General features: G+C 40.0%; 1 protein-coding gene across 4 annotated transcripts; it reads left to right on the top strand.

Moving 5' to 3' along the window:
• Nucleotides 1-1,679: 1,679 nt before the first annotated feature.
• midn (midnolin) lies at nt 1,680-26,184 on the top strand. Of its 4 annotated transcripts, none has more exons than XM_087302388.1 (8): nt 1,680-1,928; nt 4,955-5,186; nt 7,177-7,264; nt 7,359-7,421; nt 14,016-14,480; nt 14,621-14,741; nt 14,847-15,152; nt 23,014-26,184. In XM_087302388.1, exons 1-8 carry the CDS (start codon nt 1,853-1,855, stop codon nt 23,274-23,276), a joined length of 1,614 nt encoding a protein of 537 aa, XP_087158514.1. In that variant the 5' UTR covers nt 1,680-1,852; the 3' UTR covers nt 23,277-26,184.
• Nucleotides 26,185-27,466: the final 1,282 nt, after the last annotated feature.

Here is a 27,466-nt window from a genome sequence, read left to right as displayed (position 1 = left end):
AAATCCCAGGTTTCCACTGTATATTAATGGGACATTCTACCAGAAATGTACATTTTGACTTATAAAAAAAAATGTGACAGGGCTTGACTTAAGCTTGTTGTCCTCAAAGAAAAAAAGCAAGCATAAAATCATTCAATTCAATGATTGAAAGTATCCTTGATTTTATTTATTTACTTATTTATTTATTTATTTATTTATTTATTTATTTATTATTATTATTATTATTATTATTATTATTAAAAAATGAAACATTTACATTACATTATATCACATTACATACAATGGAGAAACAGATTCAGATTTTAAGCAGATTCACAGTTTTTACAGCTTTTTTGTTAGTAAATTTAGAAATCAGAAACAAAAAGATTTAGATCTTCAAGAAAAATCTGTAAAAAAAAAAAAAAAAAAGGTTTTCGCTTACAAAATTTACACTTGTGTATAAATATTTGGTCAAAAATATAATGAGATTAAATAAATAAAAACATCTGGATGTTCATTCTTATGGAAAGAATCCTTAATCAATGTCAGCTTCTCAATGTCACTTCCGAGTCATAGCCTTAAACCTGTAATGCACGCATTTTATGTTAAATTGAATGCAAATGTGACAGGATTGACAGAAACACTGGGGCAATTTTTTTTTATATATTTGTATTATATATTTGTAGTATTTATTTGTATTATTTATTTATAATTTCATGTTTTTAATTAATTGATGTCAATGATTAAACTTGTTATTGGCTTAAGTATTTTTTTTTCTTCTAAATAACAGTTTTTAGCGTAAAAAACTATATAAGCTGTAAGTTCAATTGGGCTGAGGACAATGACAGGGTTTGTACATTTGTAAAGTGTTTTTAATAAAGGAAATTAAATATTCTGAATGACATATTCCTTAACAGAACAACTCACAGAAATCCTCATCAGTCCATTTTAGAATTTGTTTTGGAAAAAGACATTTTATTCACTGTATTTATGTACAGATAATGTATTTGGCATTCAGGTAGAATGTCCCTGACATACATCAAAATACAAAATGTTCCTCAGTAACCTAAAGTGAAATACAATCGTCTCATATTTGTTTAGTTTTGCTCTAGGGTGGAGCTTCCCGTGTTAAGCAATGATTTTTTACAAAATGCCCAAATAATTTGCTTGCATGACATGTTCACATATCTATCTTAACACACTTTAGTGTTTTATTATCATTTATAATCTGTATCATTTCTACTGCCATGTTTTGATGGCGTCACAAACTTCCTGAGATTAGAATTCCACGCAAGTTTTGTTGTTTACTGTAGACTTCTCTCGTATCCAGGCAATGTGTTTTCCTTGACTGGTTGCCCAGTTACTTCTTTATGACGTCAGGACATAGTTACGTCCCTCCTAAAATCAAAGGCTTCTCCGCGTTAACATCTTTTAAGGTGGCTCGCGTCGTGTAAGGTCCCTATATCGCTGTTTTACTAACCAAATGAACATTCTTCACATTGTTAAATCTGATGTGACTAAAACTACAGTCAGAAATTCACACAATCCTATAAAACACCGTCAAATAATTGAATAACTCATACGATTTACAGCCTCCACCTTAAAATCGCACGCTGACATAGCAAGAAGCAAAGTCTCCACCCATTCTGTGAGCAGCTTTGTAAAGAGGTGTTATACTTCAACTCCAACGCTCGACTGCTGTCACACGGTGTAGTTTCGGATAGCAGGAGCACTGGAATAGCTTTGGGATTTAAGCCGGTGTCTGCAGAGGAACGACTGAGTCGTTTAACCCCAACATACCGGCTGCTGTCGCCTCACCTGAGTGGACGTTCTTTGCGGACAAAGCTGAAGTACAGTAACATTTTCTCTATACATGCCAAAACTAGGCAACCTTGTGGAGGATTCTGAGACATTGTCGCGAAACTTTGAGGTGTTCGCCACAATAATTGGTAAGTGTCAGCTGTATGTGTGTATATATATATATTTAATAAGGAAGGTGACGTTTATAAGCAAAAGCTTTAGAAGACTATGATTTTTATTTAAATTCTTACATGATTTGAACTTGGGTCTTTAAAGGGATAGTTCACCAAAAATCGTATTTTCCTCACATTCTCCATGTCATTTTATATTTTCTGTGTAACTCGTAAAACGAGATGTAGGAACAGACAGAACTTCCTTGCAACTGCATTCATTTAAGGTTGTCATTGCAATTAAAGTATTTTTTTTTTTACTGTCAAAGGGGTTTAGAAAATATGAGGGATAAGCAAATGTGAAATTTGAGAACTATTTCCTTTAAATATCCCGCTTTTTAGGTTACTTAATGGAAATTAAATGTTATATTATGTACATATGCTTCATATTTGTTTGGAAATGGTGTTGCTATACCTCTGTGCACCGCTGGTGGGCGCTCGTGTATTTTGTTGGTTTCCTAAAACTACACAGATGGATGGAGGATCGGGTTTTTTTTCATATAAACACAGGTTCTCGGAAGCCAGTTATGGTTCTCGTGCGCTGCGTGAATGAGTTGTAAAGTCTGGTAAAAAAAACATATCAGCGTTTTTTTTAATTATTATTATTTGTTTCCCACGAGACATTTATTTCGCAAAGCGTATCGGCTATAAAACCATTTTTTATCAGTAGTTTCAGTCTTGTGCAGATAAGGTGCTATATGATAGCTAGCTAGCCTCCCATCTGCAGACGTTTGCAGACTGTAGCTTACAGCACATTTGGCACGAGATCATGATAGTGAGTGACGTAAGTGTCAATTTGTGTATCGCCCCAAGCGATGCTTATTATACCGTATGACTGGGACGCAACGTTTCCTTAAGAGCATACTGTCTTTTATAGGGGACTATTTGAATAGAGGTGATGATAATGATAATACCGGCTTTTAAAGGCAAGCTGCACACGTAGAAATCTTACAGACTGTTAGGACACGCGTGCTTAATGATATATTTGCATATGAATGGTTCTTTAATTAAGGGAAGTGTGCTGTCCTTTATAGATGTTTTATAAATTTTACTATAGATTTATGCGTAAATATGTTACAAATATGTATTTTTATTTGTATAGAATAAAATGGTGCCATGTTTTCAGGCATGTCTATGTTAATTTTTGACTGTTTTAAATAATGGTTTATGCACAGCATTGTTGGTTTACAAAAAAAAAAAAAAACATAATCCTGTTGCACTATCACACTTGCTTTTGGCTTTATTGAAAAAAAGAAACAAGAAAAATGAGAATCTGAAATATTTTTATGGCATACTTTACAAAATAAAGATGATTTAGTATTCATAAATGTTTTATTTTGATTTATATTTTCAATAAATTGGTCTTACACCATATTTTCAGATTTGTCAAACTATATGTATTAAATCTGGTACTTTTACTATAAACCGACACATCAACCATTTGGTAGAGGTTGATATTTTAGAAATGTAAAATAAAATGCATTGAGTGTGTTAACTAGCGACATTAGGAGTTAAGAAATGCAAGGCAGTGATAGGGTTAAGACAACAACAACATACACGTGTTCAACATGAATTTCTTTAATAAATTAATATTTCAGTGACATTCCTGATTTTCTGTCAGTAAAAAGGCTCTAAATGACAATATTTTTATTTTAAATTTGCGAGAAGACCTTTTAAAAATAAAGCCATAGCTGTATAAGTCCAGTCAGGAGCGGATTTAACCAATAAGCAAGATAAGCGGCAGCTTAGGGCCCCAGGAAATCTGAGGGCCCCCAAATAAATACCTAGAAGTATAAATTACTCCTATAAATTATATTTAAATCATATTTTGTATAACAAGTGTGTCTAAAAAAATAAAAGTTTAATGTTTATTATATCTGTGCAAATGTATCCCTCAATCATGGAGAAGTCCAGCAAATTAGGTAAAGAATTACTTTTAATTTTCAGAAAATAAATAATTTAAAATGCTTACGAGATGCATTACATGTTGGTATTATTTTTGCATTAAGAAGACAAAATGTAGAAAAAGAAAAAAAATGCAAAATAAATCAATTAAAGTACAAAATGAGCATTTTAGAACTTTTGTTCCCCATGGCTGAAATTGCTTGGGCCCCCAAATCACTAAATCCTAAATCCAGAGGAAGCATAATTGTCAAGTGGTTTTTAATATGTTTCCATAGCTGTATATAAAAACTACAAATCCATAAACTCTTTAGCTTCAGCAAAAGAATGTCTACCATTAAATGTCAACAAATATGCAACATTAGCTACACACGAAAAGCAAGGTGACACAAAGTATTTTTGCTGTGTTTTGAAAATAGACCGCGCAGTGTTGCTGTTTAAACATTCAAGGTTATATTGGGTGACTTTTGTTACTTTGACAGTTTGCCTCATGAATGGTGTGGAATTGGTAACAGTGGGCTGGAACTCCAGGACTGGAGCTCGTCGCCCACTCAGATTGGATTTGTCCTCAATGAGGAAAGCGGTGTGGGGGAGAGAAATGAGGCGGTGTTTGCGCTCCACGTGGGTGAGCAGGCCGTCCTCCCGTTGGCTGTGTATATGACGTCACCACTAGCCCCTCCTTTGATTGGGCAGAGCTTTTGTGGGTGTAATCATAGCGGCACAGTGGAAGTGAGACACGGTGAAACAACGGGCATTATTATGCGTGTTTCACTGGAGTTTCTCTCCGCGATGAGAGCTGCGCTTTAAAACATAGGAACAGATATAAAGAAATATACATATATAAAGAAAAGAAGGAAAGATCGCGCTGGTTTTTGCAGTACACTGTCAACGACAAAGGACTACACTTGCAGAATATGCATTTGAATGCACTATCGGAAAAATAGAATTAAAAACTGCTGTATTTGAAGATATTAATTCGGGGGATCGCCGCAGGATCCATCACCAAACGGGAATAATCATTGGGAATATTTTTCCAATAGCTTTCCATTGAGACACCCAGCCCTATCCGCCCGCTTCCATCGACCCTGTCTCCTCTATCGTAGGCTATCGAATGGACCAGCATCCGAGCGCCCGGAGCTGCAGCAGTCGCGGAGCTGCGCCGTCCTGCGAGAGCGTCTCCGGCGAGCCCCCCATGAATTTGTACATCCACTCCACCACCGGCACACGCTTCGAGCTCTCCCTTCCCGCAGAAGAGACCGTGGAAGGGCTAAAGCGAAGACTCTCTCAAAGACTGAAAGTACCCAAAGAAAGACTCGCTCTGCTACACAAAGAAACGTGAGTAGTGGTCTGATGTGTTCCTGTTAGATTGCACGGGTTAGCTGTTTTAACAATGAGCCGGTCAGAAGGTGGCTTTGGCTGGGTTTCCTAATGGAGATTTTTTTTAGCCATGCCTATTGGCAAGCCGTTTTAGCATTTATTAATTTAAGCTAGTATGTTTTGTATGTTTTTTTTTCTTCTTATTAGTACTTACTCCAGTAGTGCCTATAGTTTGCCTTTCTAACTCGCTGGAAAAAATTCACAAGATAGCAGTGTTTATTCACTAGTTCTTATCTATTAAACATTACAGCATTTAAAGGGATAGTTCACTCATGACTGAAAATTCTGTCGTTATTTACTCACATGTTCCAAACCTGTTTAACTTTCTTTCTTCTGTTGAACACAGAATAAGATGTTTCGAAGAAAGCTGAAAACCTGTAGTAATTGTTTTCCCTATCATGGAAGTCATCGGTTGGTTACAGGTTTTCAGCTTTCTTCGGAAATCGCTTAGGGGTGAGTACGTTTTCAATTTTTGGTAAATTATCCCTTTAACTATTGTTGACACTGATAGTCATTCTAACTGTTCACTTCTGACCAGCTAATATCTATTCCAGTTTTAATAGCAACTCTTAATTTAATACTATTTTATTTTTAAAAATGAGTCATTTTGACTACTGACATAGTTATCAATTCCAGTGTTATACCGTGACTACCAATGAAATAATAATCTCTAGTATGCAAGGAGTAAGCAGTTGCTGACTATCTGAATACATTGTCGTCACTACCGGAACAACTACTAGTATGTAGACAAAGAAAGCAGTCGCCTACTAGAAAAAATATAGCTAGATTTTAAGGAATACACGTTTAAATGGCCTGCCATAGACACCTGCAGCGCTTGCATTGCAGCCCATGTTACATATCTATGATATTTTCCGCTGTGGCAATCCACAACCTTTTGAATACAGAAATGAAAGTGATCTGTGTTGTTGACAGTGTGCTGTGGAAGTCAGTTAAATATAGGCCATGTGCAAGGTGCAGTGGAAACCTGCGTTACACCTGAAACCAAACTATTTCAAAATAAACAAGCGAGCAGAATCAGTTTGACGGCTTCTAAAAGGGCCTGAGGTGTGCCCAGCTGTCAGTAGAGCATGCATATAAATAGGCTTTCCTAATCTCTTGATTAAGCTGGTTGTCTTTGCTTGATTATAATGTGCATGGCTTTAGCAATTGTCATTTTAAACTGGGTGCGAGAGAATAAAGCATTCCCAGTGCCACTGTGTTAGAATATTCTAAGTGAATGTTAAGAGAAAATGAGGCGATGTTAGTTTCAGTGCAGTTTGCACATTGCCTAACAATTGCACTTGGGTGGTGAAGCTGGGAGGTGAGAGAGAAGCTCTTTTGTCACTTGCAAATGACCCTAACAGTTGCATTGTTTGTGCTTTGAATTGGGCCAGTTGAAAAGCCCTCACAAGTAATCACCACCAAATTACATCATCCTTTTAAAACCAAGAGAGTCGCTTAATCTCTTCTGTTTGGTTTAGCTGCCTCCAGGCCAAGTGCTCAGTCCCTTTGTTCGGCAGGAGATGGTGACATTTAGCCCCAGCACATGTGTATACATTTTTGCCACTAGGACAGATATTTTTTAAGGGATCTTGTGGGTTTAAAATACATATAGACTACTCGTTTGAAACATTTAGATTCATATCTAGTCCATAAATATAATTTACAGTGCTATAAAACACACTTTTAAAATATAATTAAGTAACTTATACTTTAAAAAATGTGTATAGGTTAAAAAAAACAGATGTACATCATGTCCAGACAAAACGTATATGTCATAGGGATGGTTATGTCCTTCCAAAGCTGAATGAATATCTGTGAAACAAGAATTGTCTTGGATCCTATTGACTTTCATTAGATGGATAGTTGTGTTTTGGAAGCAAGACGGTTGGAGTTTGATTTTGCCTCTAGATATATCTTAAGTCTAAGCTCTCCCTGTCCATTCTAGACGCCTGAGTTCAGGAAAACTTCAAGATTTGGGAATAACGGATGGGAGCAAGTTAACACTGGTTCCAACAGTTGAAGCCGGCCTAATGGTAAAAAAAAATATTGCAAGCAGCATTGCATTTGTTTTACTTCACTCCATTTTATGTCACATGTATTAACCCTGTCTAATTTCTCTTCCCAAAGTCTCAAGCATCAAGACCTGAGCAGTCAGTAATGCAGGCCCTGGAGAGTTTGACAGAAACACAGGTAATGTTTCACTCTAATAAGGTCATCCCAGTAGATGTTGGAATTACACAGTGGCCTATTACATTGGACAGTTGTGCCTACACTTAACCTAATTGCGAGGGCAGCCACGACCATCCACGTTTTTTTAAAAGGAGTATTTGTATGTTTCTGCATTGGCAAGATGTTGCACTGACACGTAGGGTAATGGGATACAGATGATGCCCTCCTTAGCTTTTAACTTGAAGACCTTCACACACCTACTACGCACATTTTAAGAAGCACCTTCCAGTTTCCAGGCAACATCTGTGAGCTGTGGCAAACCCCACCTAGAAGTCAATTCATTGAGATGCCACCTTTCACATGGTATAAACCCTGCAACTTCATGTGTCAAAGTATGCTCATGGTGCTTTCCTGTTTGCATTTCAATTTTTAGCTAACAGGTAAACCTCAAGACTGAAGCGTATTGGTTAGATTGGTCATCCAATGCCTCAACTGTACCTTTTTACTTGTATTTTGGGAAATCCTGACTTACTGTGAGCAATATGGGTGTGCATTTGTGTAGGAGAGGAAATCGGCGTTCTGTAATGACGACAGAGGAGTGTGATTGTTTGCGTACGAGGGGGAAGGGTAGACAGGGGAGTGCACTGCTCTTATCGTTCAATATGCCCTCTCCCAGCAGCTGCAGTGCCTCCTGTTTCTGTAGAAAAGCGTTTTAACCTGTTAGATGTGGCTTGTGTTTGGCATTTCTCATCAAACAACCTTTTGCAGTTTCGTGCAAATGTTAGCTGTGCTTTTCTCTGATCTAACGTTCTATATTTGTAGGCAGCAAACTGTGTCATCTGGCTGCTTATGAAACGGCCCTGTTTTAGAATTCATCAGTTTTAGTCATCGTTTGTGTCCTTTTTGGAGCTTCATGGTTATAGACTTGAACTGAGTCAGTAACATTGACAAATGTGAGACATATCACTCTTTCAGAACTGAAATTAGTCAACACAAACATGCAGGCACAGTGACTGCAAAAAGCAATCCACACGAATCCGATCCATCTCGACATGTGGGATTAGATATAGTTGGATTTGTCGTTACAGTGGATGACCACATATACATGGCAGAATTCTAAGAGCTACATTGCTTGTTTCCAGGGAAAGATCTATCTCAGACTTCCTTGTAACCAGACTGTTTTATGGAAAGGGAAGACTTGCAATTATTGCAGTGGCATTTTCCCCTTGTAACTCTGGCCTAACAGCTTTTTCTGGCCTATAATTTAAAGCTGCTGTGGTTTCGCGTGTCTCTCCATAGTCTCCAATTTTACCCTCTTTGCCATTAAAGAGGAAGAACGGAATGACATCAAGGAGTTGCTGAACTCCAAGGGAAAATAAAGCCCAGTTTCTGTACTCCGCTTGATAAATCAGCTGTCCTCTTGAACATTAAAACACCCCTTTTGCATTCGAATGCCACTTTGTTGAAAGTAGCTCTGCCCATCAACAAGAAATAATGACTGGTGTCTGATTCTTCCGGCAACAGAGTTTGTTAATTAGCGGTTTCTGTGCTAACCCGCCTCTAAAGGCAGGTAGATCGCTGAGTTTGTCCTTGAAGGGTAACATAGCGGTTTGTTTCCACAAGCAGGAACCTTTACCCGGGTCTCGGTGCCACACACTAGAGATGTTTTCTTGTCATAACTCTCCACCCTCCAGACACCCACCCACTCGCTTTAGAATGGGGCCAGGGTGCCTGTCATTGTGTCTGAAACTGGACAGATGCAAATAATGAGATCCAACAATATACAGCCAGTCACCTCTCAGTCACCCCTTGTCATTTCCACCTACCCAACCCCCTTCGCAGAGGGAGCGTAACTGAATATAAGAGATTTCTGTAGAGACGTCATTCTTGAGGTGGGTCTAGATTGTATGTGATTACCAGGAAGGACAGTGATGAGTCAGAATCCTAGGTATAGATTGAGTACAAAAATAGAAGCGGTGGGATTGCACGTCATGCTGAGTGGCAAGGCTCCACGGGATGGCAATGGCTTTTGTGTCATATCCACAATGATTTTTTTTTCTTTTTTGATTTTGCAAATGTTTGAGATGGGAGAAGGCGGGTGTTACCATGTTGTGTGAACAGCTGGCACATGGGAGGAGAGATTTGTTTGCAGTTCTCTGATCTGTGATCAGGACCATGCCTGTGTGTGTTTGCATGGAGAGCACTCCCGATCCAAGAGGGACTGAGTTGACATGGGCAATCACTCAGATTCGTGACTGTTCTTGTTTCCCATCCGCCTTTGTGATTGAAGTGCTTGGTTTCGTGACTGAACTGAAAAGGAGCGAGGGAGGGGGTGCTATTGAGAACTTCTCATTAGCCGATAACCAAGCCACCAGATTTTTTAATTAGGGTCAAACTCCTCTTCTGTACTGAATTAGTTCTTTTTTTAGCCCTGCTCCTTATATTTGTCCTTCTTTATTCTGACATTTCTCTACATGTTTTTTAAGTCATTAATTAATGCTGAGTCCCATGATTGTAGATATTTTGAATTCTGTTGGCTGCAAGTGTGACACGTCTGTTTTGACTCAGTCTCTCGCCTACCCAGACTAATCTGTTCAGTCATCCAAGGAAAGAGGTGTTGCAATTTTACTGCACATATATTTGATGGTCATCTAGAGTTCAGAGAATGAGTGGACAAGGCATGAGCAAACATTTCAAATGACATCATTTTCCTTATGTCCTTCTAAGCCAATCGTCTCAAACTCAGTTCCTGGAGGGCCGCAGCTCTGCACAGTTTAACTCCAACCACCTCCAACTCAAAGCTGCTAGTCTCTAGTACTCTTGAACACCCTTGATTAGTTGGATCAGGTGTGTTTGATAAGGGTTGGAGCAAAACTGAGCTGCGGCCCTCCTGGAATCAAGTTTGAGACCTATGTTTTATACCCTTATGACCTTTCTTTATTCTTTGGGCTAAAATTATTTGGTTTGGTTTTTACTTTGGACCAAATGTTTTCAATATTGGACATTAGCATTTTGTTGATTACTCTAGGGGTGCCCAGTAATCCTTTTCCTGGAGACCTGGAGAAGGTTCCTGCAGAGTTCAGCTCCAACCCTTACAAAAAACATCTAAACCAACTGAAGCTGCGGTCACACTGCACTTTTCTACCAATAGACTTCCATTCATACGCACACGAATGCGTCAGACTGGAAATGTAAGCTCATGCATCAAGTTTCGCAGTTCACTGCGGTGCAAAGTTCAAGCTTGATGAACCTGCAAAATCACATCACTTGACTACGTGAGACCAATTTAGGACCTCTCTTGACAGAAATGTAAAATATGGAGCTATCACTCACTTTTTAATGTCAAATCATCTGGTTTAATCCCGCCTCTAATCGCAGCAACGTACGACAGAATTTCACACGCACAAACTTTAGTGTGACCACAGCTTAAGTAGGATCTGAAGGTGCACTTGGCAATTAAAGACGGGTGCATTTGATCAAGGTTGCAGCTGTACTCTGTTGGAAGGTAGATCTCCAGGAACAGGATTGGGCACCTCTGGATTACTCCATGAAAGAGAATCAAGAAAGAATATGAATGATAAGTGAATAAGTAGGAATGTAGGTTTAGAATGACAGAAGGGTGAATAAATGATGGCAACATCTTAATTTTTGGGTAAATATTTATGACTATGCCCCAAAAATATTTGGTAATGGTCTACAGACATAACGGAAAGAGCAAGTTCTGAATGATTGAATTTAGCCTGGCTTTCAATCACATGTAGACCTTGAGTAGGTCAAGCCCCTCGAGTGAGATCTGAAGTTAGTTTTCTAAGTTTAAAGATGCAAGTGATTGATTATTGTAAATTAGCTTGTTATTGCATCCACACCCTTCATACCCCTTAGAACTATATTGAAGACCCCCTGTTGCGATCAAATCCTGGCAGTAGATGGTGAGGATTAATAAGCTGGTATTGAACTTTCTGTGTTCACCGCGGCCTTTGATAGGTGACCAGTATTGTTTCAGTCATGCTTGGTATCAAAAGAACCTGTTTTCTGATTTGACCCCACGTTGATGGGTGTCTTCAGGCTGTGGGTGAACGTCAGCCTGGTTCTGTTCTGAGCTCCTGCCCCGCATCTCCTGTGCTACAGAAGAAACCGCCTGCAAATGAGTTCCTTGAACCGCAGGGACCCCAATAAATAAAACTGTCAGCTATAGAGTTGGGAGGGAGAAAAAAAAACGGAAGGAGCCAGAGGCGTACTCTCACTGAATATTTCATCAGCATCTACTGGCATCCTCACACCCATCCACCCTCTCTTCTCTCTCTTTCTCGCTACAAGGTTTCTCCCCCAGCCCTCCTCCCCTGTCTCCCCTTATCATGTTTTCTTTCTCTCTCCTTCACTCGTTCTTCACTGCATAGCAACCACAGCCCACTGCAGAGCAAAATGCCTCCCCAACAAATCAAAATGGACGAAGTATAAAGTAAAAGTAGTGCTAGTCTGTTACAGGTGAACCAATGTTGGCTTGTCCAAGTATACACTTCTTTAGTTTGGAAACTTGTTGCCATAGATGTATGGCTGTTGGTGTCTTTAAATTAGCCCTGTGTCCGGAGACATTTTTTGCAAAAAATAAAATAAAAAAGAAATAAAAAAGGACACTGCATAAAATTTAATTTCCATACATTATGTATTGATTATTATTGAAAGTGTTTTGCCTCACTGTACTGGTAGATTTGTTTTTGTAGAAAGAAATGATTTATTCTTAATTTCTTAAACAATTTTTAAAAATGACATTTGTAGTCTTTAAAACAAGTCCCAGATTTGTTCCTTTTTCAGGCAGAGTGGGATCTAGGTAGGTCTTTGGCTTCAAAAGCATTTCCATAGAATTTGATCTGTGTGTCTTGTTGAGTGAGAGAGAGTCAGTGGCCTTTAGAACAAAGAGACCTGTGCAAACATACTCTTGCGGCTTACTTTTAAGTACCTTCATTTTAGGCTTGGCTTAGGACTACATGTTGACACTTAGGGCTCTATACACTGACAGAATATCTATAGCCATGTTACATATCTACCTAAAGTCTGGAATTTCAGGTCCCAAGGCATCTGAAGCTCATTTCATAATGGGCAGATTTCTGAGGGTAACTACATATAGGCATCCTTCCACAAGCACCAAGACGTTCCAAAATAGTGTGTTAATATATCTTAGTTTTTCTAGTCATGCCAAGAATATTTAACCACATCAGAAGCTTGGTATAATTTATACTTGAACACAAATACCTCAAGATGTTGTGTAAGTGTAGACTACAGATATGTAAACGCACTTCTTCTTTGTCTTTGTGGTCATTCGGTTATTGCACCAGAAGCGTGTGGGCTGGCTGATGTATTGACAAAGGTCCGTGTGACTCAAACTGACGGCTGCTGTTGGGAATGTCTTTGCAGACCACGTCCTCGCCTTTCAGAGGCACTTTTACTGGTTTGTGGGGGTTCACGCACTCTCTCATTATGTGGGATGAGTCTGTGCTTCGAGTGACTCAGTGAGATGCTTGGGCCTGATGATGACTGATCTGCAAGGCTAATGTGGGGTCTGGAATGATTTACTTGATGATTTGCAGGCCCAAATACTTTTAATTACATTCAGTGTCCTCTTTGCTTCATATATTTAAAGCCTTTATCCTATTACAAAGCTGCTCCGCTTTATGCTAATATCAAAGAATTTACAGAGACCTTTTGTTGGAGCTTGCGCAATGATAAACACTCTGGGCATATGTCAATCAGGGTTGGGATCAAACTTCTCTCAGGGGAAGCTACTCATTTAATAATTAACATTTTAGGCCGGGTTCTTCATTGTGTTCGCTTTTCCTCGTTTACAGGCACACGTAGCCGTCAAGACAAATTTCTTTTACTTCATCTCAAAGTTGCAGTAAGGGTCTCTGTGTATGTCAGTGAAATGCACAGAGTGGTAAAGGTCACTCAACTGCAAGAGTGGCTAGTCAATGGGAAAAATGGACCAGCAAAAGAACTAAAGAAAAACCATGGAGGGTATACCCCAGTGATTCAAAAGGTTAACAATAGGTCAGCCAGCATAAGCACACTCGGATACTGAATAGATATGCTGTAAGAATCTTTAGGGCTTTCATTGTCTTTTTCTGAATCATTTGTACTATTCTCCTTGTGCATTAGTCATTCTGCATTTGTACACAATTATTGTCACACATAGCTGATGTTAGAACATCTCCAGAATGTGGCAGACACAAAGACAGTCTGAGAGTTTGAATAAGGAGGAGGTTGTTTAGAGCAAGACAAGCTCTCTGTATTTCTCACCTAATTTTCTAGGGGTCAGAGAGCCTCTTGGCCCAGCTTCCATTCTTGGTACTCCTAAAATGGGCAAGCCTTTCCGGTCCGGTCTTGCAAACAATTAGCTATTATGTGACTGTGTGGCGAGTGGGTCTGCATCCTGTTTCAACAGCTGATGGGGCCAGACAGAAGTTAGTGTTTTGTGGGTGTGCTGAATGGTGGAGTGTTATGTGTGTCTTTTGTATACTTCAGCTTATTCATAAAAAGGCATTCAGTCATGTTGCCAAATTCTTATCCAGTTTAGAACAGCATAACTAAAGCCACCCCCTCTTAATTTCCTGTTCACAGGTCAGTGACTTCCTGTCTGGCCGGTCTCCTTTAACCCTGGCTCTGCGAGTAGGCGATCATATGATGTTTGTCCAACTGCAGTTGGCAGCACAGCCCTCAGGCGGCCCACAGTTACAGCATCGGCATCTCATATCTCGTGGGAGTTCAGAGGGCACAACAGGACTGTCTCACGGAGCTTCAGGCTCTGCCTCTGGGATGGCAAGGGTTTCACACAACCCCCACCCACATCACCCACACCAACATCCTCACCATCCAAACACAACGCTTCCATCTAATCCAGCAGCCTTCCCACCTTCCCCCTCTATCCCATCCATTCCTCCCATGTACTCCACCTCAGCCTCAGGGCATTGTAGCCCTCCACCACAACCCTCTCAACTCCCTGGAAGTTTTCTTCACTCTCAACAGCCGTCTTCGGCCTGCGCCCCTTCTCCAAGCAGCCCCAGCCCCGCAGCTTCCTGTCCAGAGGTAAGCCACTGTTTGTCCTACATGATTTGATGCAGTATGTTTTGTTTCATAATACATATTTATCAGTTAGATTTGAAAGATGTACAAACTATGATTAGTTATTCATAACTAGTTTGAAAACTCATTCATGTTTTTCACAGGCCAGTTGCTCAGCAAAGACTTCCGGCAACTGTAATACTCCCTTGCGATCTCGCAAACCTGGCGCTATCATCGAAAGTTTTGTGAATCATGCCCCTGGAGTCTTCTCTGGGACATTTTCTGGTAAATTTTACAAGTTTGATAATTTGTTGATTGACAAATCATATAATCAAAATCTATTCTACATTTATAATCTATGTGAATTGATAACTGAACCTCTTCCTTTAGGCACTTTGCATCCCAACTGTCAGGACAGCACCGGACGTCCCAGACGGGATATAGGCACCATCCTTCAAATTTTGAATGACCTTTTGAGTGCCACCCGACATTATCAAGGCATGCCCCCATCGCTTACACAGCTTCGCTATCAGACCCAGTGCACCAGCCCCAACTCACCAGCACCATCACCACCACCCTCACCTCCCCACACCACTGGACTAACAGGCCTGCCTACCACAGTGCCCTCAGAGACCCAACCAACTCTTCACCCACTTGTGCAGTGCCAAAGCCAGATCCGAATGTGCAAACCTCCCGGTAAGTTTTGTTGTATTTGCCAGATTTTGCACTTGCAGTGATGCATTTCCTGAAGCACTGACTGTAGCTAAAGTATTTTGAAAGCTACCAAGAGGTTTAGGATTCATATCCAAGGCAGTGTTTTCATGGTTTCATAATGTCCAAGACAGGGGTGTAAGGATAAGAAAAGTGAAGATGTTAGAGAGGGGGAGGAAGATCTGGGCTTGTTCTTTCAGGCCCTGGTAGTCATGCTTCAGCAGCCACAGCATGTCTGGCTTTGTCTCTGTGCTGACGGTGTCCTCTTTCCTCTGAGAGGCAAAGAATGGGGGTGGACTACTCTGTTACCAAGAGGAAGGAGGCAGAGAGCCAGAGCGAGAGAGATAACGAAGCAAGATAGCACTCACAGACGTGTGGCAGGTACCCCGCTCTGTCTGGTAAAAACTGATTATCTGGGGCAGCTCGCTTCAGCGCTGAGGAGGAAATTGAACTGCTCTGTCATGAAACACCACTGTTGGAGAGTACAGAGATAATGAAGAAATATCATCCTAGTACTGTTCAAAGCACAAGCCTGTTATCAATCTAGACTAGATTAAAAGCATACCAAGCTAACGGTCTACAATATGAAGACATATCATCAACTACTGGGATGGAATAACATCGGTCATTCGATGGGTAGGGAATCCTACTTTTTTTTTTTTGTGAGACTATACACTTCCTGTGTGCTGTTTTTTTTTCTTCTGCTTACATATTACTTCATCATTGGGTTGGTTCTCTCTTTTATAATGCTTCCACATTCAAAGTCAATGGGCCATCCTACTGTTTCCACATCTACAAAATCTCGTCAGTTGGGGCTAGTGCTGGTCAAAGGATGGTTGTTTTCCTAGAAACCTTTAAATAGAGATTTATGCAAAAAGAGCTTAAAGAGAATGCTCATTGTGTTTGAAAGTCAGTAAGAGGGGGCGGGGGAACATACCAAGAGTCCATTCATAAAATTGTTGTTTATATCCGGCCAGCGACTGCCCACTGATTAGTTGGCGCTTCCTCTTGGGCAAGAGAGAAAAAAGGGAAGGGCGCTGAGGCTATTTTCTGGAGAAAACTGCCTCGTTTGTCTTCATGTTCGTGAATCTATGGTGTAGTGCAAGCTTAGTGTTAAGATCACTAGATGGTTGTGCTTAGAACTTTAAGACCTCTTGGAGCCTGGTAACTAACTTGTCTACATGGGACAGGCACCACAGTGTCTTGAATGACCCCTTTGAAATGTCACATACTTAACAAGGTATCATTAGCAGGACATTCTCACTGTACTGTCTTCTTGATGTGATTGCAAACCAAACGAACCTGATATTCCCATCCTTCTTGTTTAGACATCCATCTCTGCACACTCGTCTTGGAGTCTTATTGATATGTGATTTTGACACTAGTCTGTATAAAGGTTGAGGAAAATAGGGGGGATGAAAACATTGGGCTGCCAAGAGAGTTGGCCTTTCTAGTTTCAAATTCCTGTGCTTGCTGGGGTCTCTCACTCCCTTTGTCCACTGCAGGCAACCCCTTTGTTTTGGATGGTAGTAATGCACCAGCCTCACCTTTTAAGATCATTAAGAATGAAGCCTGTAAGTTTAAGACTTGGATCTGAACTTTAGATTTGGTATCGCCTGACCATAACTCTGAAAAGAGCAATTGAAGAGGGGTGAAATGGGTCTCAAACTGGGTGGGGGGAGGATAGAGCAGGAATGCTTTCACTCTCAATCTTTTGCATCTGTCAGCTCGGGTTAGTTTAGTTTGGGCTGTGCAGGAGCGTCAGGGTGGAGCTGTTTTTTAGCAGTGTAAAAGAGAAAGAACAAGGAAGGGTGCTCAAATTCCTCCCTTCGTTCATTTAATCTGACTGAAAGCAAATGACTCTGGCTGCTGTGTACATACTGCAGCGACTTGAGATTTCAATATCTCTGTCCTTTTTGTCCTGAACTCCCTGATACCTAAACACTACCAAGTTATTTTTCTAACCAAAAAGAGAGTTTTGCCTTTTATACAGACTGCTTGATCAAGTCCCTCAGGGCTTTGACCATGTCACTAAATTGCTCAGACCTGCCCAGCTCAACCAGGGGTTAAATTATTTATTCCCCCTTCTTGCTTACTGCCAAAAAGCATGTAAGTAACCCCCAGGCCGACTATCCTTAGCTTCTCATCAGGTGGGGGCTATGGCCAGCCATATCCGATGCCCTTTATTGCACCTAGTATGCAAATTGTGGTCATTTGAGAGCACGGCTCCCTGCAGGGTCATTGATGCCATTGCATCAGTGAAGCAATGGAGATGTCAGGCTTTGACCGTTCCCTTGGTTTAGTTCTTGGTAAGGGTGCAGATGGCTGAACACAATGCCTGTCCTGTGCTGTGCACCCAACTCCAAGCTCCTCCCAAACCCAGAGACTACACTGGCACCTATAGCAGCTACTTGGGTGTTTGCTACAGCTGGCTTATTGAACAGGAGGGCCTACTGATCTCAGAGTACATCTTAACCGGAGAAATGCAGAGGTTTGATAATAAAGAAAATACTTTATAAATGTGACCACAATATAGATTTTTTTGCATCTATTTTGATTCCATATTGTTTAATACTTTTTATTATTTTATTTAATAAAATAGCCATTTCAAGTTTTAGTTTTGTTACAATATGACAGATTTTGTGGGCAAAAGTTTTTTAAATATTATATTGAATTGATTGTTACATTATTTTCAAACTTATTTTTATAAGTAGGCATAGGACGATAACAGTGTTCAATGTATACTGCGGTTTGGAAAAGTCAATGTTTTAAAACCATTAAAACTTTCTGCTATACCGTTCCTAAGGTATGAGTAAGATTTTTTTTATTTACATTTTTTTTAGTGTTTTAGGACAACAGTATCTCCAGCAGAAAATATATCCAAAGATGCCATTTTTAAATTGTAAATAAATCAGTGTTTTTAAAACATGAAGACAGCAGGAGTCAATAATTCACTTGAATTATTTAGCTTGACATGTTTACCGTTTCCAAATATTATAAATGTTTCCCGAATTAAAATATAACATGTTCAAAGGGGAAAAAGGTTTTGTTTTTTTACCCAGATAGTTAAAAAGAATATATTTTAGAGCAGTAATCTCAATACCGTGAAACCGTAATATTTATATCCGTGGTATACTTTTGTGTGACTCCCTCCTCCACAGCCAAAACATCTCCTCTTGATGCAGAGTGATTGCAGCACTCAGACTCGAAAAGATCACAGGACTTATCAAGACAAACAAACAAGCAAGTCAAAGACAAGTGTTAATTAAGCTGATCTTTAATGGATCAATGGCAAATAGGAAGCTTGCAGAGACTGCCAGATCACTGTAGTGTGGGCCGACACATTGGGTTGGGCTTAATGTTTACCTAAAACCCTGTTCAGCTGACCTAATACCTGCAGACAGGCCAACAGCCTCATCGATTCAGTAAAAATCCTCCTTCCATTGCGCGCGCTCTCTCTCTCTCCTCATTCTTAATCCTCCTCCTTTCCATTTTCCCCTCACGTGGCCATCAGCACTTGGTCTGGATCTTTCTCTCTCCATGCAGAGATCGATACATTCTCATACATCAACTCATTCCCTTCAAAAAGCATCTCAGCTTTGGTTTGCCAGCGTGCTGCACTTTTTAGATTCCAGAGGTATTTTTTTGTGTAATCTCTTCCACCCTCTGTGGCTGGTTCTCATTTGCCTCTTTGTGTTTTTTTATGTTTCTCTGAGGCCTCTGTCAGGAGGCTGTATTGAGTGGGAGGGTCGTGGGTGGATGCGGCTGCTGGAGGAGGGGGTTAGAAAAGGAAGGCCAGGTGTATATCTCATGTGCGGGCCCAAACAGCTGTGTGGCAGGAGGCGGGGCCTGGGTTGTTTTGTCCTTTCCTCCCCCTTGCTCCTTTCCCTTGAGGCTCGGGCAGCTTGTCACAAGCCTTTTTTTTTTTTTGCCCGTCTCCCCCATTTAATTTGAGCCGCAGGCCTGAGAATGTTGAGTGCGTAGTGAGGACACTGCAGCACAAACGGCTCGCTCTGAGACAATGCATCGTTGGCGTAGGAACGAATGAGGATGAGGGGAGGAAGGGAAGGGTAGAGAGGGTGAACGTGGGGGGAGGGGCTTTTTCTGTTCATGATGTTCACTTGCAATTATCGCTGGCAGCAAAATAACTCTCTGTTCTTGTCCACCCACCCCCAGTATGTATATGTGTCCAAACCGTAGCACGGGTAAGGATCTTAGAAGCATGAAGGGACAGGCATGGGAGAGCATTTGCACCGCTTGTTTTGCCTTTGTTCCTGGTATATCCCAGCCCCCCACCTTATCCATTCACTCTTCTTGCACTCACGACAGCCCAGGCGGATCTGTTGGGACGGCTTTAGGCCAGCCAGCCACGCCATGGCCTAATAATAACCCTCTAAACGGGTGCAGTGAGTCTCCCCTCGGGCAGTCACGTTCATCCTGATAATGACGCGGGGGTTGTTCGAACATTCAGGTTAAGTATGTTTTTCCTTGCAGCAGAGTCCCCAAGCCATGCCAAGCTAGTGATGATGTATTTTTTTTTTACAGCGTCTGTTGATCTGTTTGGATCTGTGTGGGAAAGGACATTGGCAGGGGCCTAAGATTCTCACAAAGAACAAAAAAGAAATTGGCTTAGTAGCCAAGGGTCTGCCTTAATGTCTTTGAGAGCATTGTGAGCTTTATACAATACCTTGACAGGGGCATGTCGTGCCCAGTGCGGTTAATGAGCTCCTCTACTTTTTTTCTCTCAGATTTTTTTTGTAGTTTGGTCCCTTGGGGCACCACAGCCTCATGCTGTGAGTTTTTTTTTCTTCTTTTTCTCACCAGCCCCAGTTGGTATGCAGAGAAGAGCTGACAGGCTGCAAGGTGAGGTGGCTGCCCTAGTTTCGAAGCCTAGAGACTCTTTAAAAAGGGCAGATGAAGGAGAAAAGCATGAGTGTACGGATAGAAACCCTTTTTAACGGTTTAACTGTAATCTTTTGAGCTTTTGCAGTTGAACAAAGATCTTCATATCCCGCAAAGTCCTATAAGACCAGAACCTCTCTAATCATGCTAAAATGCCAGAGCAAGCCTCAAATCTGATTTGTCTAACCAGGTTAAGAAGGAACAGTTTGGCAAATCTCTTGTTGTTGTTTGAACAGCCTGTTCTTTTTGAATATCCAAATGATTAAAACTACCACTTACATTTATAGCACAAATCCTTCCTAGATGGTGCAAACCCGCCCACCATGGAAAGGTATTAAGTAAAGGGGGAAATTGAACCCACACGAAATCCTGATTTCATTTTGATATGGAGGCCCGGATAAAATTGATTAGCGAATGAGTATATGCATCTGGTCTTCTTTTTTTATTGCATGCTGGGTGGAATTCCAGAGCATGTCTTTCTCTCTACCTCCTTGTCTGTCTTTCTCTCCAGAGGCATTGAGGAGGGGGGAACTGTGTGTGCATATGGGGGTGGGGGTCTTGGTATTGGGGGGTTGGGTGGGTGATTACTCGTTCAATGAGCTCAGGCCAGGATAAGAAAGGGGGAAAAAGGCCCGGCTCACTTCGCTTACAATTTCCATTCGCTTGCATTTTCTATTGAAAGCCAATAGCAGTGTCCTCGCCTGGAGATGGATTGCTGCGCTAGAGCTAAGGTTTAATCAATAGGTCTTTTTAATTTGCCATCGATCCATGTTAAAAGCTACTGCTGCTGCTGTTGTGTGTGTGTATGTGTGGTGGAGCACACGCGATGAAAGATAGTCTATGCCCAGGATTATTGACATTCTAGCAGGCTATTTCATTATTTAATTTTGGGATAGTTCCTAATGGAGCTGGCTAATAGATTGTGTTTTTTTTCTCTTCCATTCTCTTGAATATATTTATAAATAAATGGTTTAGGGTTCAGTCTTGGAGTGGGGAAAAAGCCTCATGTTTTTCTCCTTTTAATTGGCGCATTAGCTGCTAAAACCCCTGGATTGTTTGTGAGATTAGAAAGTGCAAGGTATTTGCTTCCTGTTAAAGAAACAACAAAGTCAAGATAGTATCGCTTGGGAATGAGTGTGCGCATGCACGCGTGGGTGTTGCTCTCCTTGCGGGCGTGCGAGTTCCTTTGTAAGAACGCACTTCTCCTTTTTTGTATCTCAAGGGCACGCCTGCCAGGACATTTTGAACCATTTCTGATAAGGGCATCGAGGACTTGTTGCCACATACTGGGATGTTCTCTCCAGAAATTAGACAGAAGCTAAGGGTGCTTATTTCTGTTCTGACTCAAAGAGAGGGAGAGAGAGAGAGCAGTGGGTTGGGGGTATTCACAGCATGCCTTTTTAAGAACATCAACGTCACCACTCAGACTTGAGTTTATTTATCCAGCGCCCAGCCTTTGATAACATTCAGCAGGATCAGCAGTCGGGATCCAAAGCACTGAGTCATTCTGTCCTAGACCAAATATGTGTATTGCACCAAAAATTCCCCCTGCTGAAGAGACTAGCGTAGACAGTCACCACCTTATGTTGTATTTTGGATGCTAGCAGTTACTAGTTAGCATAGATTCTCAAATGCAGATGGTGTCCACCCAAGACATCTTAAAGGGATAGTTTACCTAAAATGAAAATTCTGGTATCATTTACTCACCCTTTACTTGTCACAGAACTGTTTGAGTCTCTTTCTTATGTTGAACAAAAAAATAAGGTATTGTTAAGTGTTATGATGGCATATGATACTTCCATCGCAAAGCACCAGCAGTTTGTTATGCTGGGTGCACGAAAGAAAGTATGATGAAGCTGGGTTCAGCATCAGCACAGCATCACTCGCTCTAGATTGTTTGCGGCATGTTTTTCCCCTGATGCAAATTTATTCATTCATTCATTCATTCATTCATTCATTTTCTTGTCGGCTTAGTCCCTTTATTAATCTGGGGTCGCCACAGCGGAATGAACCACCAACTTATCCAGCAAGTTTTTAAGCATCGGATGCCCTTCCAGCCGCAACCCATCTCTAGGAAACATCCACACACACACATTTACACACACACTCCTACCCTACAGACAATTTAGCCTACCCAATTCACCTGTGCCGCATGTCTTTGGACTGTGGGGGAAACCGGAGCACCCGGAAAAAACCCAGGCGAAGGCAGGGAGAACATGCAAACTACACACAGAAACGCCAACTGAGCCGAGGTTCGAACCAGCGACCTTCTTGCTGTGAGGCGACAGCACTACCTACTGCGCCACTGCCTCGACCGCATAGTAGACAAGATTGGAGCAAAATCATTGCATTTAGCGCAAATGCATCTCTCATTAAGGCTGGTTAATACTTCTGCTTTAAGTGATCAACGTGACCCATGGTGCTAGGTTTTTATGTAGGTTTTTATGTTCATCTTTGTCGAAGTCCTTTGCTAGTGTTTTGTTTTTTTCGGAACGCTACCTTAATGTACAAGTAGCTCAAACTCACTCATTCAGCGGCAGAAACTAAACCCAAAACTAAAGTGTCCATCTGAATCACCTTCACTGGACCCGACACTTGTAAACATGAGCTCCAATTGGTTTGTGTGGCTCTCACCCCCGACTACTCTCATCAGCAATACCAAGCCAGCCAATCACAGAGCTTCGCTACGCATGGTTTACATGTTAATCATGCCATATGCTGATAATTCACCCTGTATTCATGAGTTGGCATTGATTTTGTATGTGATTTACTAACTCAGCTACTTAATTCTGTGCTTGGTGCGAACCCAGCTTTATAGACCGTTGTGCTCAAGTCAAGTAATATGAAAAATTTCAGTTCCTAATTGAATCTAACCTGCTGTCTGATTCTGCTGTTCGAGGTGTGACCCTAACTCTGATTTTGCTGTTTCTTCTTGGAATTTCAGGTGACCGACTCCGTCAGACGGAGAACCGAGCCACACGCTGCAAGGTGGAGCGACTACAGCTGCTCATGCAGCAGAAGCGCCTGCGTAGGAAGGCTCGGCGAGACTCTCGTGCCCCATACCACTGGCTCCCCAACCGCAAGGCCGGGCGCAGCAACAGTAATAGCAGTATGTCAAGCGAAGGCTCCCTGGACCTGGACTTTGAGGACTCTGTGTGGAAGCCAGACGTCAAAGCTGACATGAAATCAGAGTTCATCATGGCCTGAAGGTGGTCGCGCCATCTTCATCGAGGAAGATTGGGGTTTACACTTTAGAGGGGTAAATTTCCGAAGAACTGTATCCACAGACGCACATTCAGAATCTCCAAGGCTTCACTCCGCGTTTATCCTGTGACCACAGAGACTATACATAAAGGAAGATTCACAGACTACTTTACTCACCTACATCCTTGATAGACTATGATCTTGGAATAGACTGAATTTTCAAATGATCTTTGGATATGGATTTGAACTGATGAATTGACAGATTCTGAACATCCAAGAAGTAAACACAAGTGAGCATAGCAGACGTCATCGGTGTTGGGATTTGTTTTTCTCTTTCCTTTGGTTTCTTTACTTTCCCATAGGGAAGATCTATACAGGCACGACGAACTGACAAACTTCAGATACTGATCCTACTTCCTCTTTTTTTTTTTTTTTTTGCGTTACAAATGGGCATTCAGAGTTCAAGAATCATTTGAAGGGGGTTATCTTTGTTTTTTAAATCCTGTTTTTCTTGAATCATGATGATTTCTGAAACAAAATATGTAGCATTACCCACAAAGCATTCAGGTTTTTTATCTTGTAGAAGAGGAGGATTCATTTGCACACACACACACATACACACACCTGTGATTTGAAATACAAAATGATATCATAACCAAGAGATGGCACAGTGCATGTTTAATATATGAATATTTAAAAAATGCTTTCTCAACAGCTCAGTGTAGAGTCAGAGGTTCAAGTAGGAAACTAAGACATGAAATGACACAAAAATATGCTGATGTGATCGAAGACACGAGGCTTGTGAAGTCGGTTGTTTTTTAGTACGCAGAATGAACGGCTTTTCTTTTTTTTAACGCCACAAAAACAAACAAACCAACCAACCAAACGTTAAACAGCAGTTGCTCAGCAAGGCTCGAGTCAAGCTGTGAAATGAATCTGATGTTATATAATCGTTTAAAAACACACTGTATCTCTCCTGTTACTGTCTAAATGTGTATAATAAGAGAGAGTGGTGGGGTGCCAGAGGAATAGTTTACAAATGTGCATTATAATGGCTCGCTCTGCCAAAGTGGAATCTCTCATTTATGCATTCGACTCAAAAGAAAGAAAAAAAAAAAGGGTGTTTTTCCCACAGACGCTTTTAAATTGTGTCCGTTCCGACTTCTTTCCCACGTAAACATCCAGAATGGAGCACATCTCCAAGCTTCACACTCTCGATAGTGCCTCATATGTAGACGCACTGACATATTCAATCAGGCGTTCCACAGACAGACGGTTCTGCTGCTATATGGGACTTCTCTTTGCATGCAAACGTGTGAATTATCCTGATCCTTTTTTTTGTAGAGAATAATAATAATATCAACAACAATACTGAGAAACTGGTGCTGAACGAAAAGATATAAAAGCATGAATTTGTGACGAAAAAACGAATTAAAAAAAATACAAACATTTTCCCCAGCAACTTGGGATTTTTGAATTAGGAACAGGATGTTACATATCAGTCGCAAACCAAAACGGGACTGGAATTCTACTGTACATGGATCATTCCTGGACTAACTAAGGAACAATGGAACATTTTCTACTCCTGACATCCGAGGGAGCAACGTTTCCATCGACCTGCTCAGATGCGGACTAACAGGGATGTTGGCATCCACCGTTCACCCCTAATGACTGCTTGGAAGTAAACGTGAAAATGTCCGAAACCACATCGATGTTGCACTCGCGGAGTTTGCAATGAGATTACCTACCTGAAGGGGAACATTGTCTTTTCCTTTTTTTTTCTGTTCAAGTGGCCTTAACGTTGATTATCAAAACACTTGCAGAGTGGTGGACAACATAGGGATGTTTCTGTTGATTTATTTTGTTTTTTTGTCCTGTGGTTTTGTTAAATCATCACATTTTCAGGGGCGGTTTTTGTGTTTAGGAGGTGGAGGCTCTATTATCTCAAGGCTTCAGTGCCTTAAAGTTTTGCCCCTTCGGTGTGTACGAAAAAAAAAACTGAACAAATTATTCGCGTTTATGCAGGTTTTTATCAATTTCTAGAAGCTCTGGTAAAATATTGTCTGTTTTATGGTTTGATTGTTACAAGTCGTGACCTGGAGGTCAAACAGGTTCCATCAGTGTGTTCCGTTGTTTGTTTGATTACGTCCCTTGAACCCTGTCCTACAAAGAAGCAACAAATTTACAAATTGAATTGAAAAATAGAAGTTTAAGCTGCAGTGCTATAACGACAAAGTGCCCTAAACTCTCTCAATTGAGACGTCCTTTAAGGACACGTTGACAACATGCACTTCCCTTCTTTCTCAGATAAAGGACTTCAATGGACTTTCTCCCTTTTTTCCCAAGAAAATCATTATTTAATTTTTATATATGTATGAAATATACTCTGTGTGTGCCTCACCTATATGTAAAACGGTAAAAAAAAAAAAAGTGAAAACTGAAAAAAAGCATAGGAGATGATCTGAGTTTTAGGATGGGGTAATTGATGAGGGTGGAGGGTGGGAACGGGGGGCATTTTCAATAGTTTGTTGGAGTTCTGATCACATCATTTAAGTTGCCTGTTCTTTCTTGTAGCCAATGAAAACTGATTACAAGAGTCGAGAAAAAAAAACAATTTACAATGTTCTAGCTATAGACCGGTGTAGCACATGTGTGACTGTATTAATTTATGAAACCAAAATGGTAACTGTGAATTATGTATTTCTTTGTGCTTTTTTTAAAGTGGGCGAAAGGTGGAAAAAAAGGGTGTTGCTGTACCCTGTTTTGTTTTTGTGGAATATAATGGAAATAATCAAGTAAAAAAAAAAAAAAGGAAAATATCTAAATATATTTTTTTCTTAAGCAATACATTTCAGTGTGACTTGTGATAGGACATTTTCTTTTTTTAGGTAATAAATTGAAAGAAAAAATATTTTTTGTGTACGTTTGTGTGACTCATTTATTTCTGGTCATATATAAATATATTGTTGAAGTCAGAATTATTAGCCCCCCTTAAAATTTTTCTTTTTTAATTATTTCCCAAATTATGTTAAACAGAGCAAAGAAATTTTCACAGTATGTATGATAATATTTTAATAGTTTTTCTTCTGGAGAAACTCTTATTTGTTTTATTTCGCTAGTTTAAAAGCAGGTCAAAATTATTAGCCCCTTTAAGCTATACATTTTTTGATAGTCTACAGAACAAACCATTGTTATGCAATAACTTGCCTAATTACCCTAACCTGCCTAGTTAACCTAATTAACCTAGTTAAGTCTTTAAATGTCACTTTAAGCTGTATAGAAGAGTATTGAAAAAATGTCTAGTCAAATATTATTTACTGTCATCATGGCAAACATAAAATAAGTAAGTTTTTAGAGATCATTTATTAAAACTATTTTGTTTATAAATGTGCTGAAAAATTTTTAAAATTTCTCTGTTAAACAGAAATGGGAGAAAAAAAATTACGGGGGCTAATAATTAAGGAGGGCTAGTAATTCTGACGAGATAGATAGATAGATAGATAGATAGATAGATAGATAGATAGATAGATAGATAGATAGATAGATAGATAGATTTTTATTATTATTTTATTATTATTTTTTATTATTATTATTATTTTATTTATTATTTTGGGATAGAAAATCAGGTTTATTCTACAAAATTTAGATTTCTTAATTATTAATTATTCTGAAATTATTCTGAAGCTTACTTAAAGTCTTAAACCATGGATCTATTTTTGTTATTATTATTTTTGTTATTTTACAAAAGTAAAAAATAATAAAATAATCTTATTCGGGACACATTATAGTAGTAATAAAAACAACTAACATTTTTCTCAAAACACATTATATGGCAAATCTAGAGAACTGAAAATAACGGAAGTTGTCTCTTAGTTTTCCCCAGAGCTCTTGATAGATTTGTAAAATAAAAGATTTGTCTAAATACATACCGTACGTACATAAATTAAATAAATTCATTTCAGTCTTGAAATGCTAGTCTTATATAATCAACATTAGCCTACTTCTACATCAGCTGCCATTTTGGATTTTATTCAGCGTTCATTAACTTTGTTATAATTAAGGGATTTTTAAGGGATATGTGCTAACTTGGCAAAACAAAATAGCTACAATTCGTTTGGAACAAACTATGTATTAAGATTACAATTGAAATGCTATGTTAGTTATATGCTGCTAGCCCAGTAAGCCCACTAGCT

Source organism: Danio rerio, chromosome 22 (genome assembly GCF_052040795.2).
Source record: "Danio rerio strain M-AB ecotype USA chromosome 22, GRCz13ab, whole genome shotgun sequence".
In the NCBI taxonomy this organism is placed as follows: Eukaryota; Metazoa; Chordata; class Actinopteri; order Cypriniformes; family Danionidae; genus Danio; species Danio rerio.
This window is presented reverse-complemented; position numbering and strand designations above follow the sequence as displayed.

Excerpts from the sequence above, each read along its gene's own strand:
- midn (XM_087302388.1), top strand. The coding sequence starts at position 1,853 with ATGCCAAAACTAGGCAACCTTGTGGAGGATTCTGAGACATTGTCGCGA. Across the intron at positions 5,187-7,176 it reads GCTCTGCTACACAAAGAAAC|ACGCCTGAGTTCAGGAAAAC; the intron begins GTGAGTAGTGGT and ends TGTCCATTCTAG. Across the intron at positions 14,742-14,846 it reads CTTCTCTGGGACATTTTCTG|GCACTTTGCATCCCAACTGT; the intron begins GTAAATTTTACA and ends CTCTTCCTTTAG.